The 23,650-nt window shown below is 41.2% G+C and overlaps 1 protein-coding gene across 2 annotated transcripts in view; it reads left to right on the top strand.

Moving 5' to 3' along the window:
• RHEB (Ras homolog, mTORC1 binding) overlaps positions 1 to 22,792 on the top strand; it is a 53,292-nt gene extending 30,500 nt beyond the window's left edge. For both annotated transcript variants that reach the window (XM_519513.6, XM_009454612.5), the window contains 6 exons: positions 4,679 to 4,746; positions 12,092 to 12,174; positions 17,898 to 17,954; positions 18,062 to 18,109; positions 18,851 to 18,932; positions 22,290 to 22,792. In XM_519513.6, the coding sequence (XP_519513.3) occupies positions 4,679 to 4,746; positions 12,092 to 12,174; positions 17,898 to 17,954; positions 18,062 to 18,109; positions 18,851 to 18,932; positions 22,290 to 22,382 (431 nt within the window). In that variant the 3' untranslated portion in view covers positions 22,383 to 22,792. The remainder of the gene's footprint in view (positions 1 to 4,678; positions 4,747 to 12,091; positions 12,175 to 17,897; positions 17,955 to 18,061; positions 18,110 to 18,850; positions 18,933 to 22,289) is intronic.
• The last annotated feature ends 858 nt before the right edge of the window (positions 22,793 to 23,650 follow it).

Here is a 23,650-nt window from a genome sequence, read left to right as displayed (position 1 = left end):
CCAGGAATATTTTTGAAAGTAACCTTTCAAGATGTTATATTTGAAAGTAACCTCTGGGTATCTACAGGGAGGAGTCCTGATTACATCCTATGATTTGTCTAGCTGGTCATTATATAATAGTAAGCAAGTGTGAGGAGCAGATTAATGTGAGTGCTAGATGAACAAGCTCGGTTTTCTGTCCACTGGAATAAGAACATAAGAAAATCATCATCTTGGACCTTAATATTTGCTATACAAAGCAATTTAGGATTTTAGATCCTTGAAATAATAAGGTTCATTTTGGAATTGTATTAACAGAACAATAGAAGGTTGTTTTCTTCATAAGCTCTGCCTCTAAAAGTGGATATTGTGGCTGTATCCTCATGCCATTTCACACTGAGCTGGAATTAGCTGGGCGTGATGGTGTGTGCCTGTAGTCTCAGCTGAGACAGGCGGATCACTTGAACCCAGGAGTTTGAGGCTGCAGTGATCTGTAATCATGTCACTGTACTCCAGCCTGGGCAGCAGAGCAAGATGTGGTCTCAAAAGTAAAAATTGAGTTGGAAGGAAAGTCATGGAGTTGTGTATCATGGAGCTATATATACATACATTTTCTTAGTAAGTAATGGATCAGAAGAAAGTCCAACTTATGTAACTTGATGTTATCTCAGAAACAGAGTAATATGACCCTACTTTTTTGAGGCTATCAGCATCATCTTTGGTCGTATTTTAAATTTTTTCTCATCTTACAGTTCAATAATGAAGACTTTTCTTTACCTCAAAAATGAATTCAGAGTACTTGTTTATTAAAGTCTGTAGGCAGGAGCAGAAATAAATATGAATATGTATCCATTAAAAGTTCGTGAGGCATGTTCAGACATTATATTCTACTTACCACACTTCTGATAACCTAACACAGGGCAGGAGCCCTTCGTCCACCCTTTCCTCCACTGTTTGGTAGAAAAACATTGTTCAGTGATAACAATGAATTAGAAAGAAAAGAAAAGGTTATCATGAACTTGTTGCTAGCAAGATAAATAAGTGGGTGGTTTCATGATTTTAAAAAACTGCTCTGTAGATCTGGAAATAATTTAGTAGTTATTTTACACTTTATAATATTAGAACAAGCTGTTATAGCAAACACTCAGTGGTGACACATTTCAATGAAGTGTCATGGTGAGCAAAAATTCTGGGACTGTGTCATCTTTAACAGTAGGGGTGTAGGAGAATAATATTAATAAAACCACATATTTTCTAGTTTGGGGAAATTTTAAAGCAGAAGTACTACTTATGCAAGTGTACCTCATTATCTACTGTAGTGTTAATCTAACAACTCAATACAAACTAAATTGATAGGCTGAAATTAAGCTAGTGGTAGTTTATAACTAAAAAGCAAGCATAGCAGCAATTTCCGACTTCTGCCATCTCAAGGTAGCACTGTTAGTGAATGACAAAGCGCCTTCCAGAAAGTTGGGAGGTTGCACTTAGGTGTTGCAGCATTCTCAAGGCACTGCGTCCTGGGTGTGGACTTCTCAGTAGGGTATGAATGAAGAGCCCTCACCACACTTTAGTAACACAAATCTTGCTTTGTGAACACCAAATTTTAGAAACCTCTATGACCGTGGTTAGTAGCATTTACTAGTAAATAGCTATTAGTCTACTTAGGGGAATTTCAGGGGTTTAGGTTGGAAATGGATTCTCTGGTGATTCAAAGAGGCAGGGAGAAAGGGGCTCAAGGAAAGTGATGTCAGAAGAAAGCCAGCTTTCCATTTTGACATGAGGTTAAAATGAGAGACAGTAGAATGATTTCCTAGTCTATCCTATCTCTTATACCTCCCTTTTTTCTATAGTAAAAAACTGGCAGTTTTCCTATGACAGCAAGATGGAAGGTCTTTTTCATTTTACTGCTACAAGTAGGACAAGTTACATTCTTTTTACATGCAAAGATAGATGCAAATGTTTATTAATGTTTTTTTTTCTTTTATACACTATGTACAATGACATCTCAGTCTTCTTGGCCGAATCTTCTGCATTTTTTTGACTTGGCAACATGGGGTGCCCTGGTTCAGGCCTTTCCTCTGCACTTGCTCTCAAGTAATCTTCCCCTCTCTTCAATTTGCTATTGACTCACCAGTGTGTATTCTCAGCTGCAACCTCTCCCCCCAGCTCTGGGCTTTATTTTATAATTTATTTTATTCTACATGACAAGGTCTTTCACTCTGTCCTTCAGGCAGGAGTGCAGTGGCATGATCATAGCTCACTGTAACCTTGAATACCTGGGCTTAAAATGATCTTTCCTCAGCCTCACAAGTAGCTAGGACTACAGGCGTGAGCCACCATGCTGGAGCAGTTTTTCCTTTTTTGTGGAGATTGGGTCTCCCTGTGTTGCCCAGGGTGGTCTTGAACTCCAGGCCTCAAGCAGTCCTCCTGCCTGGGCCTCCCAAAGTGGGATTACAGGCATAAGCCACTACATCCTGGGCTTTTTTATTTAACTGCCTGCATTTCCCCTTGGTATTTAATAGGCATCCCAAAACATCCCTAAAACCCAACTCATTTCCCTTCCTCTCCTATCCCTAGTATTCTTCCCCTAGTCTTTCCTGTAAGTGGCAACTTACAGAAGCTTTGGAGTCATCCTGACTCTTCATTTTCTTACATCCCACTTCCAGTCAATCAGAAAATCCTTTTGGTTCTGCCTCTGAAATATTTCCAGAATATCTCCACCTCTAATCCAGGCCAGTGTCACCCTCTATAGATTGTGATAGTCTGTACAGTCATGTGGTCACTGTATCATGGGCTCCTGCCTAATATCCCTGGGACCATTTTTGTTATTTACAGCGTAGCCAGAGTGATCTTTCCTTGGTTTCTCCTCACATTCAGAGTAAAAATCCCAAGTTCTGTAGGACCTTCTGCCTCCTGTCCATCCTAGTTAGCTATCTACCGTTCTCTCTGAGCTTTAGCTGCATTGACTTTTTTGCTTTTTTCACTTGCTGTTTAACCTCTGCCTGGATGTTCCACTCCCAGGGAAGATACCCGACAGGGTGGGAGGGTACATGTGTGTGTCTATACCTTCTTTCCTTCCCTGGGATCTAAGCTCACTGAGTATCAGAGACTACAGCATCCAAAGCACCCACAACAGTGCTACTGGTGATAATAGGCACTCAAGAAATTGTTCTTGAATGAATGAATGAATGAATGATGTTTCCTTTCAGTAACCTTGTCATCATAATTATACTTGATAACTGCAGTTACTTAGTTCTAATTGAAGGTCACTGGTTTTATTGCTCACCAGTGTTTCTTACATACTTCTCATCAAATCTGAAATACACTTCAGTCTCACCTGACTGAAGGTTTTCACACAGCTATGTAGTGACTGCACCCTGGCTGACAAGGACTGAAACCTCCAGCGGTGCAGGATGCATCCCAAGTTCAGAGAGAATAAGGCGTAAAAACAAATCTGAATTCTTTCTTAGAATTGATGAAATAGGTTATATTGGGTATCCCCCCAGCTTGAAATATTCTGATTCAGTTTCCATCTGATTTAACTGTTTCCTAAAAGTGATAATTTCCAGAACAGGTACAAGCATAATATAGTGTGGCCATTGATTTCATGCTGTGGTCTGTTATCTTTACTCACCTGACTTTTGGCACCCCTGCTTGTATTAGAAAAGTGTGACGCTAATATGGTTCTCTGTGGTGATTGCTTGTCTTTCAGCCATCTTTTCTTTCCCTATGGAACTCATATAATTCAGATAAGATCTCTGATCAATCCTCCTTATTACTTAGAGTTTTCTCACGTAATATCCATTTGTCTGTGTCAGCTTTGCCTTTCTGCTGTGGGTAGAGTGGGACCTCTCTCAGTTGTATGAGGGATAGATTCTGCTGCCTGGCTCTAGTCATATAGGACGGCCAATCAGGAGATTGGAGGACTCATGGTGAGTCAAGATGGCTGGGGCGGGTATGCAAGATAAATCTGTTCCACTTCCTTGTCAGAGTTCCAGGTGGTTATTTTTACATTGTTTCTGTTAGTAGTTCTTTCCTCTTTTGTCTATATTTGTTTGAAGTCTGTCTCCCTCTAATTCTGAATTGACTTTTCCGGAAGTTATTCAAGTCTGATTTTCTTTCCTCCTTTGTCAGGGAAAAGAAGTTGTGACAAATTGCTTGGATCCTTAAGCTTAAGTGGGAAGTATGGCTTCAACACAGAACATCTGTTTCATTGCTGTTTTATCCGTCAGTAAAACTGTTACTTCTTTTATGTACTAAAAGTTCTTAGCACTTAACTAATATTAGCTCTTTGTGCTCTGATGCCAGACTTCCTATAAATTAATGGAAAATTTTTGTGGTTTTGGTTTATTCTAGACCTCAGACTTTACGTAGTATATTTCACTTTTTCACAAGAGGAAGGATTTGCCACACAGCATTCAAATTACTGTTATAGGATATGAATTGTTGCCTACTTTGTCTCTTTGAAAAAGAATCAAGGTTTACCAAGCTTGATTTTAGCCAGTCACCGTATTTCCTAGCTAAATAATGGAAGTAGGGGAGAATCTATACAAGTCAGAGAGTTGTTCTTTTTTGTTTCATGGGGCCTTTCTCTGAGACTGCTAGGGACTCTGTGCTTGATTGGTTGTCATTGTTCAAGCTTCAAGTGGTTTCAAGTTAATTTTTTTAAACTAATGTTTAATTCCCTTTTTCCCTGTAGCTTTTACAAAGTTGATCACAGTAAATGGACAAGAATATCATCTTCAACTTGTAGACACAGCCGGGCAAGTAAGTGACCTCTGGTATCTCAGAATCTTATACAGCATATCTGACAGTCTTGGTCCTAGCACTGATTTTTAAAAGTACCAGCTATGCCAAGAAAACCCCTCATGTTGTGTGCAGACAGTCCCTGACTCCCAATGGTTTGGCTTGCAGTGGCTCGACTTAACAATTTCTCATCTTTACAATGGGTCTATTGAGGTATTTGATACATTTTCAACTCATGATATTTTTGGTTTACAGTAGGTTTATCACGATGTAACCCCATCATAAGTCAAGGAGCTTACACAGATAACTAAATGTTAGTATGCTGTCTTCTTGGTCTTTTCTAAGACATTTCTGGCAGTTTTCTTTTAATAACTTGTTTTTCTGCTTTAGAATTGCTTTAAATATATTAACATTGTAAGGGTTAATACTTACTACAGGATAGTGGCTTTCTATTTTCTAAACTTTAACTCTATATTAGAGAGTCATATTAGTTGCTTTCTTTCTCTTTGTGATATGTGTTCTCCTACATTAGGGCAAAAGTACATCTTTTCTAGAGGAAAGGCATAAGAGGGGCATAGGGCAGAAATTAGCTGATTTGATCTTATGAGGACCTGGGCCATAAAATACCAGTTTGATTGGAGTCCAGGCTCTGGTTTGAGTGTTGGCTTTAGTTTATATAGTAGAGTCTCTGGGTGGGTGGATTTGAGAGTGATTACTAGATTAGGGAGTTTCAATTTATTTGATAGACAGTAGATAATGGCCAAAAGTCAAATAATCCCCCCAGAAAGGATATTCACATGTCGGTTAATGTAGCAGGGATGTGTGGAATGGATCACCAGGGAATTGACTGGAAGCAAGGGGGAAAGGAGTACGTGGAACAAAGAAAAGCCCTTTTGACAGCTTAGCTGCCCCATTACCATGACATCCAGGCCTGCTTTTACTAGAAACTATTCTGTAAGACTGAATTTACCCTTCTTCACTGGAGGGTGAGGAATGTAAAGAAGCTGGGATTTCAGCTCCTAACTCCTGCCCTTGCAACATTTTTTTTGAGACAGAGTCTTGCTCTGTCACCCAGGCTGGAAGGCAGTGGTGCTATCCCACTACAACCTGTGCCTCCTGAGTTAAAGCAATTCTCCTGGCACAGCCTCCCAAGTAGCCGGGATTACAGGCACACCACCACACCCGGCTAATTTTGTATTTTTAGTAGAGGCGGGGTTTCGCCATATTGGCCTGGCTGGTCTCGAACTCCTGACCTCAGGTGATTCACCTGCCTCGGCCTCCGAAAGTGCTAGGATGACAGGCATGAGCCACCATGCCTGGCCCGCCCTTGCAACTTATAATCAAAGGATAAGAGTAGCAGGAGGGTGAGTGTAGTGTGATCTGGTTTGCTGTGTTAAATGGGGGCTATTTTTCTGGAATCTGGGGAAGTTGGAGTAGACCCAGAATAATATGACCTGTCCTGTGGGTTTGGAATGAATTCCCTCTGCTTTGCGTTTTGAAGTAAACATAGAAGGAAAGTGTGATGCCTTAGTGAAGCAAGAAGATGGCTGTATTGAGTGATGTTAGCATTGGAGGAACCTGAGGTTTCCATTTTGGAAGCTTGGAAGAAAATAAATGTGTTTGGCTCTTTGAGCTTGTACACAGAGCTATAGCATGTGCCTCCTTCACTCACCCTACACACTCCCTGCTGGTGGTGATGTAATGTGCTTTAGCAGTCAGATTCTTGATGCTTTCATTAGAGCAGAGCCATCCTAGGCTTTCACTCCCTGGTACCTGTCCTCTTGACAGAAGAATAGGAGTTGGGGCTTATATGGACCAGGGGAGCAGTAGAAGTCTCCGTTAGGGGGCCGGGGGCATGGCACAGATGACGAGGCTCATTAGAAATTAGTAGGGAAGGGAAGAGCCGCTTGAGTAGGAAATTGTTTTGGATTGTTGGGTTTTGTATCTTTCTTTTATAGTTGACTATATAATTTATTGCCTAAACCAAGACACTTTCAGAGTTGTGGGCTGGGGGTGCTAATAATAATTATGTTGGGACAACAGTGTAACTTAGAATGTCCTGGGCAAAGAAATACAGCTGTTCTGTTTATTGTGGGACTCTGACACTATCAAGACTTCAGTTTGCTTTTGTATCCTTATTTGGAATCTCCTTTAAGCTCCTGAAAACTGGTGATGAGAATGTAAATTGATAAATCACTTTCATGTAATGTTACTGTGGAAACACGTTTTGTATCAGGCAATTCAGGGAACCAGTATTTCATAACTGTTTGGAGTGTGGGCCCTGGGGTCACACTTGCCTGGATTTGAATCTTGGTTTTTGTTGCTAACCCAGTAACCTTAAGGAAGCGAATGAGGGCTGGGCATGGTGGCTCATGCCCTTAATCCCAACACTGTGGGAGGTGGAAGGATCACTTGAGCCCAGGAGTTTGAGGTTGCAGTGAGCTATGATAGCACCACTGCAGTCCAGCCTGGGCAACACAGCGAGATCCCATCTCTTTACATAAAAGGGTGAAGAAGTCTTTCTGTGCCTCAGAGCTCTATCTATAAATAGTGATAACTGGCATTGTTGCAGGATTGTCACATTGGGGTTAAAGAGGCTGTGCTCTTTCTTTGTAGACCTTTAATGCTGCTGAGGCAAGTGTGACGCCAGCATATTAACTGTGTTGACAGGCTGCATGGTGGAAGTGCACATGTTCTTAATACTTGGAGAGCTGTCTTTGAAAAGATTTCTCTAAAGAATAAATTTCTTTATATTGACTACTTATCAAGTTGGAATATGTGTTCCTCTGGGGTACTGTTTTGCCCTGGAACATAAATGTACACTCAGGTATCAAACAATTTAAAATATTTTAGTGATGTAGTAATACAAATAGTGAAACCAAAAGCACCAGTGTTTAGGAAGAGTATATGATGTGAGATAAGACAAGAGCAGTGGTCATATTAGCAGCCCTGTTGTCTTGCCCCTTCGGGTTATATTACAACTGGGTAAGAGTATTTGGAGAATTTTTGCACAAAATATGTCCAAATTTGGCTACTTTAAATTATTTGTAGTCATTGCAACTAGTAGTTCTTGAAGGTTATATTTACAGTTGAGAGACAATAAATTAAAGATGTGCTCTTTATTTACAGCTCAGGATGGTGGCACACAGGCATGTCCTGCCGTGGTTTCACCCTTCATTCTGTTGAAAACTGGATGATAACAAACTCAGGTGTTTACTGCTCCAAGAGCTGCTTTATAAATTGGATGCATACGGGGGCTAGTTCTGGGATTAAGACTGGTAGTAGTAGGGTAAAATGATTAAGGGGCAAATTCTTTTAAAAGTAATCTATAGTAAATTTGTTCACTGGCTTCCACATTTCAGGAGTGAAATCGCACGCAGTGAATTGCTGCATAGCGGTATTTGTTAGCAAGTTCTATTTACTACTTAGTAGTTTATGTCGGTACATCCATACCACTATGGTTTAATAGTGGTTTAATTGCCCACCTAGGAATGATGATGAACATGGTTAAATACAGATTATTTTTAGATTGCATGAAATATTTTGGTTTTGCCCAATTTTAGGGTGAGAACATATACCCTAAATAAATTTTGGGGTAAGAATGTGAAGTATCAAAAAAAAAAAGTAGCCTCTTCTATATTAACCTATTTATTCCTAGTGTTCCATTATTGGAACGTTAAGCTTGTGGGAGTTATTTATATCCTACTGCTCAAGGTCACCAAGGTCTGATTTTTCATGAAAAAAAAAAAATTTGCCACCTCCGGCATAAATGGGTTAATAACTTAGATTCACACCTGTAATCACAGCACTTTGGGAGGCCAAGGCGGGTGGATCACTTTAGGTCAGGATTTTGAAACCAGCCTGACCAACATGGTGAAACTCTGTCTCTACTAAAACTACAAAATTAGCCAGACATGGTGGTACATGCCTGTAATCCCAGCTACTTGGGAGGCCAAGGCAGGAGAATTGCTTGAACCCAGGAGGCGGAGGTTGTAGTAACCCAAGATTGCACCATTGCCCTCTAGCCTGGGCAACAAGAGTGAAACTCTGTCTCAAAAAAAAAAAAAAATAATAATAATAATAATTAAAATTGATTCAATGACAATCCATCTTATAATGTAACCAAATTTGCTTTTTTGAAAATTGAGTTTAATTTTTAAAAAATAGGTGTAATGCACATGGTACAAAAATAAATAGTGCAAAAAGGTGTAAATAGTAAAACTTAAGACGTTCCTACCCTAGCTATCTAACCCCCCACCCCCACCAGCAACCACATTTACCAGTTTCTAGTATATGCCTCTAGGATACTTGATACATGAATATGCAAATATAGTTTTAAGCTTGGGTTTTTTTTGTTGTTTTTTTGTTTTTTTCCTTTTTACACAAAAAGTAATACATCTCCATCTTGGAGATTTTTCCATATCAATACCTGTGGCCTCCTTTTCCCCCAAGGCTGCATAATATCCAGTTGTTGGGATATATATCGTAAGTTAACTGCTGATCAACAGTTAGACTGTTGCTGGTCTTGCTACCATCAGCAGTCCCTTAGTGAACATCCCGGACGTTGTTTTAGACATAGGGTAATAATGCACATAGGAAAACTTCCTGGATGTGGGCTATCATAGGGTTACAGTTCATGTTCTTGCCAGCAGTGAATGAGAGTGTCTATTTCCCTACACCCTCACCAGCACTATGTGTTAGCAAACGTTTTGGTACTTGCCAATCTGATAGGTGAAAAAAAGCAGTGTACTTTTAATAATGCAGTGTACTTTTAATAATGCACTTTTCTTAGGAGGGGCTTTGATTTTTCCTATGTTAGAAGATGTTTGTATTTTTCCCCCTATGAATTATCCTGTCTGTGTACTTGGCCATTTTTTTTCTATTGGGTGGTTGGTCTTTGCGTGTTGATGTGAGATTCCCCTTGATATGTGAAGAAAATTAGCGTTTTGTATATGATCTGAGATGCACAGTTTTGTTTTCAGTTTGTCTTTTATTTATGGTTTTTGTTTGAGAGGTTTGCAGCCATGAAGAACTTTTTCACATAGCTGAATTTATTTATTAATCTTTTTTTTTTTTTTTTTTTTTTTTTGAGACGGAGTCTCACTGTGTCGCCCAGGCTGGAGTGCTGTGGCGCGATCTCGGCTCACTGCAAGCTCCGCCTCCCGGGTTCACACCATTCTCCTGCCTCAGCCTCCTGAGTAGCTGGGACTACAGGCGCCCGCCACCGCGCCCAGCTAGTTTTTTTGTATTTTGAGTAAAGACGGGGTTTCACTGTGTTAGCCAGGATGATCTGAATCTCCTGACCTTGTGATCTGCCCGCCTTGGCCTCCCAAAGTGCTGGGATTACAGGCGTGAGCCATTGTGCCCGGCCTTATTAATCTTTTTTTAACTGATAATGTATTTTAAGCTCTCCCATCTATCATACACATCGTTTTCATCTTTAAATCTTTGCTTCCTCTGGAATATGTTTTTGCCAAAGTGTGAATTGGAGTTCCAGCTTAGCCATTCATCCTCAGGTGGCTCTGGGCTTGTCCCTGTACACTCAGTTGAGGGTTACTTTTGGTCCTCACTGATTGAAATGCCAATATTATCATATACCTCATTCTCATATCTGTCAGGTCTTTCTGGATTTTTCAGTCTGTTCTGTTTGTGAGCCAGTACAGTATTACTTATGAGAGCTTTATGATTTCTACTCAGCTGCCCTCCCAATTGCTATTATATTGTTATATTGCTATTATTCTTTCTCAGAAAGTAGACTTTAAAGGCCGGGCACAGTAGCTCCTGCCACTGCACTCCAGGCTGGGTGACAGAATGAGACTGTCTCAAAAAAAAAAAAAAAAAGTCAGACTGGGTGCAGTGGCTCACACCTGTAATCCCAGCACTTTGGGAGGCCAAGGCAAGCGGATCACCTGAGGTCAGGGGTTCGAGACCAGCCTGGCCAACATGGTAAAATCCCGCCTCTACTGCAAATGCAAAAATGAACCAGGTGTGGTGGTGTAGCCTGTAGTACCAGCTACTTAGGAGGCTGAGGCAGGAGAATCGCTTGAACCTGAGAGGTGGAGGTTGCAGTGAGCTGAGATAGTGCCATTGCATTCCAGCCTGGGCAACAAGAGGGAAACTACGTCTCAAAAAAAAAATCAGAATTATATCAGCTGGGGGCTCTTTCCTCCATTATACCTTCTAACTGGTAGTTTTTTACTCAGTGCTTCTTAGACATAACTTCTTTTTTCTATGTTTCCACAGTTTCCCTTTAGGGAAAACAGAATTTTAACTTTGAACCTACTCTAGCTGAGCTAGTGATTAAAATCATTTGGGATTTTGTTTTTAATCTTATTTATTATATCAAAGAATTTATAGTAAAACTTAATTTTTCTTTTCTTTTTTTTTTTTTCTTTAAAGAACTTTACCATAGGGCAGTAATTCTGGGCTGTCATAAACAGTGGTTATAACCATACTATAAGTTTACAAAAATAATAGACTGCTGCTTAATCTTCTGGTACCATGATGTGATTTTTCCGTAATAGTGCTTAGGACATGTGTTATGTTGACAATTTAGTTTCAACTAAGAATGAAACGTTTGTACCAGACAGTGGCGCGTGCTGTTGAAAACTGCACTGACATCAGAACTTTCTGTATGCTTTAATACGTATATAAAGCAAAGTGTCATAACGCTGCTTTATAAAACTAAAGACTACTATGCTGTTGCGTAATAGGTACCTTTCTCTTTAATTCCTAGAGTTGCTCAGTAAATAACTCTCTTGGTCCCCAAAAGTCTGAATACCTCAATTGAACCTGGTGTTTTGATCCTCTTTTCTCTTTCTCTGTTTATCTCTCTCTCTCCCCTACCTCCCTCCCTCTCTCCCTCTCTCCTTCAGATGGCTGATGGCACCCCTCTAGCAACCTGTAGACTGAAGCTCAGGTCATTGTGACTGACATGCAGAGAATAAATCAAATAATATGACAGTTTCAAATATAAAAATACAGATTTATGGGATGAATCAGCAGGATTTATAAATGTCCTGAGGTCTAGAAGATTCTGGACTTAGTCATGCTCATCCCTTGTTTTGAGATCACAGAGCCAATGATTTTTGTGTTCCATCCATCCTCTTCTCCCAGAAATCATGAAGGTCATCAGACTTTCCCCTAAAGTTCTAGAACAGCTAGTCATTTTTAAATATTGGCTTGAACCACATGATCACCTCCAGGCCATTCTTAAAGCTTCAGTTTGTAGCTGTTTCTGGCATAATATTGTAATCCACTCTTGTGTCTACTTTGATTTCTTCAGGTAATACATGAAAAACTTTGGGTAAAGGTTGTTTGTGATGCTATATGAAGACTACTCAAAGATAATTTTTTTCCCCCACAGGATGAATATTCTATCTTTCCTCAGACATACTCCATAGATATTAATGGCTATATTCTTGTGTATTCTGTTACATCAATCAAAAGGTAAGACTCCTGCTGCCTGCTTGAGTTGATTTGCTACTCATAGATAGCATTGATCCTTTTAAGGGACTGTGCTGGAATTATTAATAGTGACAATTAGAATTATTAGGCTACATGTTTTTTAGTGATTTTCTCATGGAGCAACTGGATTGCTGGGAAACATGGCCCACTAGATGTTCTGTTAGTTACACCAATAGGATAAAAGGCTCTTTCTTACCTCAAGCTGCCTAGAAAAACAGTGGTTCAGCATGATCTAAGCTTTTCTGCTAATTGAAATGGGAAATGCCTAAATTAATTTTACTTTGTGTGTGTTTTTACCATATTAAGGTGAAATAGACTTTCTAATAAAATGTGGGGGTTTGGGTTTGTTCAATATCTTATCCTTTGAATTTATGAAATAAGACCTTTTGGTAATAGAGTCTGACTTTACTACATAAAAACAAAGCCACTATTTTTATTAATAAGAATGGATATCGGTTCCTCTAGCTATGTATTTCATGTCTTCTCTTATCAGGGGATGGCATGTATTATCAGGAGGAGCAGTGGTCTGTGTCTGTTAACAGAACAGCTGGCTGTATACAGCAGCGGAGCTCTGGGCATTGGTGACAGCTTATGTTTGAAGACTTTATGAAAATATCAGTGCCAATGGAGGGCGTTTGGTGGCTACCTAGCATCTATTGAGTGTGTGCGACATGTTAGGGAGTTTGCTACGCTCTTTGCCTACATATGATACATTACTTATTTCATCATTACCTTAATCCTTCATCAGAGATGTTTTATATCCCACTTTACGTGGAAAGAAACTGAGTGACAGAGACCTAAAGCAGCTTGCCCAGGGCTACATAATGACATTGCTGGGATTCATAGCCATCTCTCCAGTTCCACAGTCAAGGCTGACACTGTCCAATAGAACTTACTGCGGTGATAGAAGTGTTTGCTCTCTGTGCTGCAGGTGGCTGTTTAACTAAAAATGAAAAATTAAGCCTCCCTCGGTTACAGTAGCCCCATTTCAGGTGCTCAGTAGCCACATGTGGCTGGAGGCTGCCATGTTGGCCAGTGTCTGGGTTCCTTACCCCCACATACTCCACTGCCAGTGAAAATTCAGTCTGCTGCTCTGTGAGTGTGTTGTTTAACATTTTTCTCCATGGCAGAGAAACATACTTTAGGGTGTTGAGTTCTAGCTATAAAATGTTTGAGTACCATTCTCGGCCATTCTTATAAACAGACCCCATACTGTCAATCCCCGAGAAAGTTTACACCTGAATCAAAACCAAGTACCAGAATTCTGTGTTCCTTAAGGAAATTTGGGGAACTGTGAAAAATGGAAAGTGAGGGTAATCATTCTTAATCTAATTACCTAAGCATAGATACTGTTAATATCTTGGTATATGTTTTTTCTGGTCTTTGTTTTAGTCTGCATGGATTGTTTTAACGTCCTTTTATTTGCTCTCTGAATGCTGTTTTATGGTTTATATTTTCCATGTTTTTATATTTTTACTTACCATGTAAAATATATTTTTTTCCATATTACCTAGTATTTGAAATAGTAAATGGCTTTATAATATTTCATGTTCAATGATAGATGGATATCTCTCTTCCTGTTTAATGTATTTATATTCTTGTCACTAAAAGCAATGCTTGGATTGGATTTTATGCTTAAAACCACTGTGTACTTAGTATTTGGAAACATGATCATTTTCTTACTGACTTATAAGAGCACTTTAAATAGTAAAACTATTGGCCGTTTTTATACAAAGATTTTTTTTAATTTCAATTGTATATTTTTAAAATGTATATACTGCCACGTGTAAGGCCTTGTCCAGAACAAATTTAGTGTACCAATAATCTAATGAATGTTGGAAGTTCATGTTTGTTTATGAATTTCCATTATTTTACTAATTTACTTGAAAAACATGATTCAAAGATTGTTTTGTTGTTGGTAAGTATAATTTTATCCTAGCTGATTTTTAGAAAACAATGTTGGTGTTACTTTACAAATTGTTACTTTGAGGCATTAAAATAGTAGGTAGAAAATTTTCTTAGTGCATCCACTGATTTTTTTTAAATCTCTGTTTTGGTGTGCACAAATTAGATGACATTATAGAATCAAGTTGAAAACATAGCATGTGTCACTGGGGAAATTGAAAAATACATTGAGCTGGATTAAAAATATGAAAATGTGCTCACCAAGGACCTTATGTATTTGAGAAAACATTGGCCTAGTGCAAAGCAGAGGACAAAAAGCTTGGTACTGTGTCGTCTCAGTGGCACTGTTGCAAGTTTTGACCAAGTTTCTCCTTACTAAAATGGGTGTGTTTTGTTTTGTTATATGCCTTTTACCCTAGTAGCTCATAGTTTAATGAGCATTCTCAAATCTCAAACATGAGTGTGAGAAGAGTGGTGTTTTGTTTTTTAGAAACCTATATGCTGAATACACAAATATTTATGAATATACAAGAAATATGTCAGTAAAACTTTCTGAATCAACCAGTTTGTTGATCAGAATTGTCTAATCCTTTTTATTGAATTCAACCTCTATCTAAATAACCATTTTCATTGTTTGTGAAATAAAACAGAAGTCTCACATTATTCCTTTATATCATAAAACCCCTGTAGAATTGCTGTTTCTGAGTAAATAAAGCGAAAATACATCCTATTTCATAATTTCTAGAAATGGAAAAAAGAAACCTGCATTTGAGAGATGTGAGATTTGGGTTTTCATTTATCCCCACTAACAACTTTGGACAAGTTACTTCACAGTACCTTTGTCGCCTGTAAATTGGGTATATTGATATAGGAGTAGACCTCTCCTATCTGAGGCAGCCAGGCTACTTACTTTAAAACATTAGTTAAGGGCCAGGCGCAGTGGCCCACACCTGTAATCCCAATACTTTGGGAGGCCGAAGTGGGCAGATCATTTGAGGTCAGGAGTTCGAGACCAGCCTGGCCAACATGGTGAAACCTCATCTCTACTAAAAATACAAAAATTACCCGGGTGTGGTGGCGGGCGCCTGTAATCCCAGCTGCTCGGGAGGCTGAGGCAGGAGAATCTCTTGAACCTGGGAGGCAGAGACTGTATCATGAGCTGAAATCATGCCATTGCACTTCAGCCTGAGCGACAAAGCAAGGCTGTGTCTCAAAAAAAACAAAAAAACAACACTGGTTAAGGGAAAAAAATCGGAAAGGTGATGTCAATCTCCAGTGTTTTCTTTTAAAGCATAAATATACATTCAGTCACTCATCTTGTGAAATTTTCAAATTGTCATCTTTGAATATGAGTTCACCCACTGCTGTTCAGTATGACTACATCCACGATTTATCCATTATGACTTCTGGTTCGGTTTCTTCCGAGTGAGATGCTTGGGAAACAGTCTACACCTCAACTATTTAGATTGCTGTGATTTTCCCCACCAGTCTTTTTCAGTTGGTTTGGCACACCTTATTAAGGAGCACCGTTTTTAGTAGATCAACTCACAGTATTCAACTTCTAGTTTTCAGACCAACAAAACTCTGTCTACACATACTTCAAAAGTTTGCAACATAAATTATGACTATGATGAATTTAACTGGCATAAGTGGGTTTGGGAACAAATGGGGCTGTTTTAAATAATGCCTTTTTTTCCTAGTAGCTCGTAGTTTAATCAGCATTCTCAAATTTGAGACATGAGGGAGTATGAGAAGAGTGGTGTTTTGTTTTTTAGAAATCTGTATGCTGAATACACAAATATTTATGAATATCCAAGAAATACGTCAGTAAAACTTTCCGAATCAACCAGTTTGATTCAGAAAATCAGTGATCTCAAGAAATTTAGCCACTTAGAACAGTACACATTTATGATCTCACAGTTTTTGTGGGTCAGGAATCTGGGTGTGGCCTAGCTGTGTCCTCTGCTTCAGTCTCTCAGAGCCACAGTGTGGGTATCAGCAGGGGTTGCAGTCCCATCTGAAGGCTTGCCTGGGGGAAGATGTTTCCCAGCGTGTTCACGTGGCTCTTGACAGGGTTGAGTTTCTTGCAAGTTGTTGGACTGAGCTTCTTAGTTCCTTGCTGGCCGCTGGCCTGAGGCTGCCCTCTGCTCCTTGCCAGGTGCTTCACTTCATTGGGGCAGGTGCACAAGAGAGCCAGGGAATTTCCTGCATGACAAGCCACTGTCTTTTATAACCTAACCGCAAAAGGGACATTCCATCACCTTTGTCATATTCTGTTCATTAGACGCACGTCACTAGGTCCATGCAGGGAGATGACACACAGTGTGGCCACTAGGAGAGCAGGAGATCTGGGAGCTGGCTCCAAGCTGCCTGCCACACAGTCCTAGTTCTTTCAGCTGTTTCTCACGTGACAGGGTACTGTATTTTTGCCCAAGTGGCGACACTTTTAAAGATAGGCAAATACAGCACGCGGAGGAAACCGTGGTTCTGTAATGCAACCGCAGGTCCTTAGGATACCCATATCCCATTTGTTGACCCACAGCGAACTTGTAGGGGGGGTTAAATTTCATTTTTGTTTTTATCAAATGACAGCACACATCGTTTAAAATAGCACAGTGTGTAATTCATTCAACAAGCTAACTTGTTCTGAAGCTTGTGATGCAATCATGAACAAAGCAGACAAATCCCTGCCCTTGCGGACTTATTATTTCTGGTGTGGGAGACAAACAGTAAAACGACACACATGCGAGATAGGATGTCTGTGACCATGCTGCCAAGAAAAATAAAGTACGGAAGGGGTAAGAAATGGAAAGGAAATTTGTCATTTAGGGTAAACAGAAGAGGTGTAAGAAGTGACATTTGAGGCTGGGTGTGGTGGCTCACACCTGTAATCCCAGCACTTTGGGAGGCCGAGGCAGGCGGATCACGAGGTCAGAAGTTTGAGGCTTGAGAGTCACTGGGGCCGAGTAAAGATGGCCACCCATCAGAGGATGTTGAACCAGGCACCGTCCATCTGCTGCAGCAGAGTCCTCTGGTTGCTGTGCTGAGCAGGGGTGGCGGGGAAGGGTTGGGGCTGTGGCACTGATGCAGGCAGACTTGGGCCAGGAATTCACACCTCAGCGGCAGCAGTGGAGGGGAGTGAGAAGCCGTCAGATTCTAGGTAGGATTTGAAAGTAGAGCCAGTGATGTGCTGGCAGATGTTTGCATGGGTTTTTTGGGGGAGGGTGGAAAATGATTTGTGGCCATTTGCCAGCAGTCAGTGGTATAAATAATCCTGCTGTGGCAGATTTCAAGTGATCATTATGACATCTCAGATCCCCTTCCCGGTGAGAGCCACCTCCATCCTAGAGTCATCGGCTCATTGATCTGATTGAAAGCCAAGAGATACTGGCATCACCCAGAGAATGTATGTACCTAGGAAAGAACACAGGAGCAGGCTGAATGTACTAGGGCACTCTAGGAAAAGCTGTTCAAGTTGTAATGTAAACAGTTGGTTCTTTGCTGAATGAGTTGGGTGATTAAAATTTGCATTTATGTGGTTTCTCAGCCCAGTGGTAGGCTTTCCGTTTGAATGCCTTACCTGTTTCACTTTGAATATCCTCAGTCAGGGTTGCTGAGTGTCAGATGTATGCACATGTGAATGGATTGCTAGGAAAAAACAAGAGTTCTTTGTGTTCAGTTTATGTTATGTTAAAATGGTGAGTCTGTGACATTTTACATTTTTCCAGCTGGCAACATAACATACATTTAAAAACTTCAACATTAAAATGGATGTCTAATTTATACTTTTTGTTTTATAGTTTTGAAGTGATTAAAGTTATCCATGGCAAATTGTTGGATATGGTGGGGAAAGTACAGTAAGTAGTACCATTTTATCTGCTTGTTAGAGAAACTTCTTTTAATAGTATCTTCTGAGCAATACAATCTGGCACTGACTGGTTTGTCTTTTTTTTCTTATAAATAGAATACCTATTATGTTGGTTGGGAATAAGAAAGACCTGCATATGGAAAGGTATGTAGCTTTTATAAAGTCAAATCTAAGATGATTTAGTCACTGAAGTATCATTTTAATTATTGTTCTGATGTCAAGAATATTTTTAGCTGTAGCATTTTTATCCGTTCAGAGGTGTTATGGTCGTGTGCGGCAGAAGCAAAAGTGGAATAGAAATCTCACATTCCTCTAGAAAAGAGAGAGCAAACTTTATAGGAAACTACCTTTAGGTTATCTGCCACTTTGCATAAAGCAAATTCTAAAAAGACATAGTGCTCATTTATGCAGCAAGTGGTTTTTGAGTACCAGGGTTTGGGATTACAGTGAGGAGCAAAGGAGGCAGATGTCCCATGCCCAGGCAGCTTCATGTCAGAGAGGAAGAGACTCTACAGCCTGCATGCAAGAGAATTGAGCTTTCAGGCTCTTTCACAATTTCCCCTGGCCTTGGGTGCTTACAACCTAGCTGTAAAATAGTCAATTGTTACAGATACGGGAGTACTGGAAAATAAGATCATGTTCTCTGAGCTGGAAGGTTTGCTGGAGCATGGATAATCCCATAAAGCAATGTCTATTCTGTTCCCCAGCTCAGGCGTAATTAAAACACTCCTGTGTTACATTCTTGATGCTAATGTTAGGCCAGGGCATGGTTCTGCTTCATGAGAAAGAAATTGACCAAAATGGAGCCTGTTTCATAAATCAATTATACATGTTTTATATAATGAAGAGCAAAGTACTTTAACTAGAATTTTATTTTTTCTTTAGGGTGATCAGTTATGAAGAAGGGAAAGCTTTGGCAGAATCTTGGAATGCAGCTTTTTTGGAATCTTCTGCTAAAGAAAATCAGGTAACAGATTCTATAAACCTCATTTTGCATTGCGTTCTCATCAGTCGCAGGGATGTGTTCCTTGCAGTTGGCATTTGACCTCTGTCTTGATCACTCCTGTGTAACATTTGGCCTTCCTCCATTTCTAATACCAAGCTTTGTGTTGCTTTAGGAAGATACTACTTAGGTGTTTATAAATTCAGTCAGTATTCTACTTACAGTGGAACCTAGGATATTTGTAGGATAAACAGAAACTATTAGTAAAGGAAATACTACCTTTTGTAAACATATATTTTTGTTTTGTATTAATAGCTGGTACAGAAATAAGTCCATACAGGGAAAAAAAAAAAAGAATTATATCACTTTAGTACTAATTTTGTAACTACCCACCCCCTGGCTTTTTTTCTGTTAGATGAAACCGGGTCAGACGTACGTGTTAATTGTTAACATAGAAATGATGAAGAACCATCTTATAAGCATTTAGTACCAATTTCACCCCGCAGATGTGCCTTCAAAGGCATGTTCTGGGAAGGATGTAGATTCTGCCTCCGGAGGCTTCACAATCCTGTGTGAGCCCTTCTCTTCCATTGCTCTAACTTAAACCCCCGGCACCAAGCTTGTCTCCCGCCCCCAGTGCATTTTTCACCTATATATTTTTTTTGCTGCCCTTAATTTTCTAAAGATACACATCTGATGGTATCATCCTCTACTCAGAAACTGTCAGTGAACTGCCCCTTCTCTATAGAACCCTTCGCCTGGTCCTGAATGCAGTCAATAATTTGTTCTTTTCTAGTTTCTTCTCTCACCACATTCTTGTACTTTCCATCACATCAAACTGCTCCCTTCCTTAAACACACCATCTCCTGTCCACCCCACTTTCAAAATGTCTCACCTTTCCTCATGCTCCCCTCCGGTTTAAAATAGCCCTTCTCTAAGTATCTACTTAGGTTCATGTGGGGTTTTATATTTTGAATGTGTTTTCAACATGTGGTGGTGTTTGATCCTCAGGTAAGATGACTTGGTTTTCATTTCTCTGAGGAAACTCTAGTATAGTAGGGTGGTGCCTCCTCCCTGGGAGGGCCGGGCGCCAGCAGCCTTGGCACTCTTCCTTCCCTGCTCCGCCCCTCTCCGCAGCACGGAGGTTTGTAGTCCTCAAGGCCCCACCTAGATTTCACCTTCTTGTTGACCCCCTCTGGATCCATCCAGCTGAAAGAAATTGTGGTTTCTTCTCTTAGCCCTCTTAATTTGTTCTGAGATCTGAGTCGGTATCATTTATATAAATATCCTTCATAATGTTTAGCACAGTGGGTTATCCGTCAGCCCAGGTATCCTGTGATAGTCAAATTGGCTTTGTCCTGTGTTGGGATATGGAGGGATAGTGAATCCATGTGGTTATGTCCTCTTATGTGCGGATGAAAAAAACTGATTAAACAGATCTGTGTAATTCGTTCCCAAGTTCCAGATAGCAAGGGATTTATTGAAGTCAGCTCAGTTTCTGAGTATACACAGAATTCAAATAAGAATTGAGATAGTTAAGAGATACCTATATTTTAAAAATTGCATTAAATCAATCCACTGAGTGCCTACGGACTGTATCCTTCAGATCATGTAGTTAAACCGCCTCATTTTAGAAGTGAGGAAATTAAGTTTCAGAGAGGTTAAATGACTTCTCTAAGATCACCCACTACCTTACGTGGTATAAGAACTAGGACTGAATTGTAAATCTCATCCACATCTAGTCCTTTTTTCTCTACACACTGCTTCCTGTCAATCAGGTGATCTGAAGCCGGTGACCTAGATTAGACAAGCGGGGTGGGACCTGGGGTTGGCTTCAGTTAACTAGGAGGACAGACGCCTCATTCATACCAACAGGACAGAAGGCTGAGGATGGGAGCCCACATTCAAGTGGGTGGGTCAGCTTGGTGGATGGAGGATGTGGAGTTCTTTCATGAATGTGGCTTCTGTTTTCCAGTGAAGTGTGTAAAACAAGGTTTTCAGCTGAGCGTAAGCATGGGGAACATTTGAGGAGAAGGGACGAGGCGTGGATGCTTTCTCTGGGGAGCGCCCAGATCCAGGGATGCAGGCGGGTGGCTAGGCAGCACCAAGTGTCTGCGCCAGGTTCCTGGTCATGGGTGTGAGGTCAGCAGTGAGTGGTGTGTGTTTTCCCTGGGCAGCGTTTACGGTGTGGCTGTGGGCACCGTGCCAGCGACAGTTGGTAGGGAAGGGAGTTGAAGTACAGTGGCGCCATGGTGGCCTGCTGAGTCTGAGCTGACCGAGAGGGAAAGGAGCAGCAAGAAGTGGTTAAGGGACAGGGGAGATGTAATAATAGGGTCAACACATCAGGCCCCTTGTGGGGCTGAGAATTGTTGCTTCAGGATAGCTAGAGAAAGAGCTGGGAAGGTGGTGTGGTGGGACGCTGGCAGTTGGTGTGTTGTGGTTTCGTGGGATAGTGGAAGTCACTGGAGTGATGGGGGAGGGGGATTCTTGGTGATTAGGAGAACAGGGTACTTCCTGTGGGGCTTCTGAGAACAGGGGCAGTTTTTCATGACCACAGGACTGCATTTCAAGGACAGGGTCTGGGAGTCACGGTGGCTCAGGCCTGTTGTCCTGGTGCATAAGGAGGCGAGGCTAGGCTTTCGAGGCCAGCCTGGGCAACATAGAAACCTCCAATCTGTATAACAAAAAAAGAAAAATAAAGGACAGGGTCTGACAGTTCTCCTCCCCACTCAGAGTTCCTGCTCCAAGTGGCCATGATTCCTGTCTGTGGTGAAGGACTGGTGGGGTTGACCCTGGGCTGAGGCTGAGGGCAGGAAGACGGGCAGGAGAGGAGAGGCCAGGAGATAGGGAGGGCAGTTTGTGGATTGAAATGACCGAGAATTACGCCACAGAGGTGTTGGAGGCTGGCATCGTGGCATCTCAGGAGCACGGAGGGTGCCTTCCCCACTTCAGGCCTCTTAGTGTCAAGGATGTGAGAGGCAAGGGCTGCTGGGAGAGTATGTCCTGTAGTAAAGGAGGAAAGATAGTGCCAGAAGTGAAGAGGGACCCTGAGGTCCAGAGGACACTGGGGTGGGGGTCATGGGGTGGAGTGGGACAGGAGATGGTGGTGAGTCTGGGAGTGAGGACTCTTCGGGCGTCTCCTGGTGCCTGAAGGAAACAGGGTCAAAAGCACAATCGGAGGCTGGTTATGGTCTGGGTCAGGAGGGATGGACAGTGGCCTTACTGGGCGTCGGGGGGCCCTGAAGTTCTGGGGCTCACCAGAACCCCTCCTCCTCCACCAGTAGGAGGGCAGGGCAGGCGGCACGCCCTCGTCAGTCCGTAAAATACTCTCGGAGTTCGGCTTCACACTAACACTGTGATTGGGTTTCTTTCTCTTTTCAGACTGCTGTGGATGTTTTTCGAAGGATAATTTTGGAGGCAGAAAAAATGGACGGGGCAGCTTCACAAGGCAAGTCTTCATGCTCGGTGATGTGATGCTGCTGCAAAGCCCGAGGACACTGGGAATATATTCTACCTGAAGAAGCAAACTGCCCGTTCTCCTTGAAGATAAACTATGCTTCTTTTTTCTTCTGTTAACCTGAAAGATATCATTTGGGTCAGAGCTCCCCTCCCTTCAGATTATGTTAACTCTGAGTCTGTCCAAATGAGTTCACTTCCATTTTCAAATTTTAAGCAATCATATTTTCAATTTATATATTGTATTTCTTAATATTATGACCAAGAATTTTATCGGCATTAATTTTTCAGTGTAGTTTGTTGTTTAAAATAATGTAATCATCAAAATGATGCATATTGTTACACTACTATTAACTAGGCTTCAATATATCAGTGTTTATTTCATTGTGTTAAATGTATACTTGTAAATAAAATAGCTGCAAACCTCAGTCCTTTGTGCTACTTGATGTGGCTTTCAGAGAAGAGAAGCCTTGTCCTGAGTTTCTCACTTGGCTTCAGGAAGGCCCCAGGTTGGATTCCAGAAACCAGTGAAGATGTGGCCACAGGAGGAGGTGTGCTGAGGTGGTGCTGACCGTGGACTCCCTGCGCAGTGGCCTGCAGATGTTGGGGCTGGGTTACAGCTGATTGAAGCTGAGTGGCCCTGGGGGGTCTGTGAGGGCAGTTCCTCCCCAGTGATGAGATTCTCTCCTTCCACCCTCAAATCCCGAGACCTTGACTGAAATGCTCCGTGGTCGGGAGCCTGGTCAAGGAGGAGGAGCTGCTGAGAGGCATTGTTCGCCCTTGCTCATAGCTTAGCTCGATGTCCGTGTCCGACAGGAGACGATTGAGAACAGCCTTGCCTGTCACTGTCCTAGAACACCCTGGAGTTTAGTGTTCTGTGTCAGGGTCTTGGGAGCCTCCTTCAGACCCAGATGACGGGCCTCCCTCTGTCCAAGGAGCAGCTGTAAAGGAGAAGAGGGATTTCATTTGTTTGGTGGCTGTTACCTTGTCTGTAAGTCAAACTTGGAGTTGAGCAGTGCTTTTTAAACGATTCCCTTTTGCAGCTAAAATTTCACAGGGCTATTTCTAATACGTAAGCAAATGTTACCGTTGACTTTATTAATAAAATATAGTTTTGCTTTGCAGTTGATTGTTAATGAAAAATTATGTTCTTAAAACACATGCCATTAATTTGGATCTTTTAAATATTTTTGCCTCGTTTGTCATTCCAGGATGACATTTCTGCCTTAGGAGACCTCCACCAAATACATTTTTAAAGACAGGGTCTCGCTTTGTCACCCAGACTA

Source organism: Pan troglodytes, chromosome 6 (assembly GCF_028858775.2).
Source record: "Pan troglodytes isolate AG18354 chromosome 6, NHGRI_mPanTro3-v2.0_pri, whole genome shotgun sequence".
NCBI classification, from domain to species: domain Eukaryota; kingdom Metazoa; phylum Chordata; class Mammalia; order Primates; family Hominidae; genus Pan; species Pan troglodytes.
The sequence above is the reverse complement of the archived record's forward strand: the minus strand, read 5'-3'. Positions and strand labels throughout refer to the sequence as shown.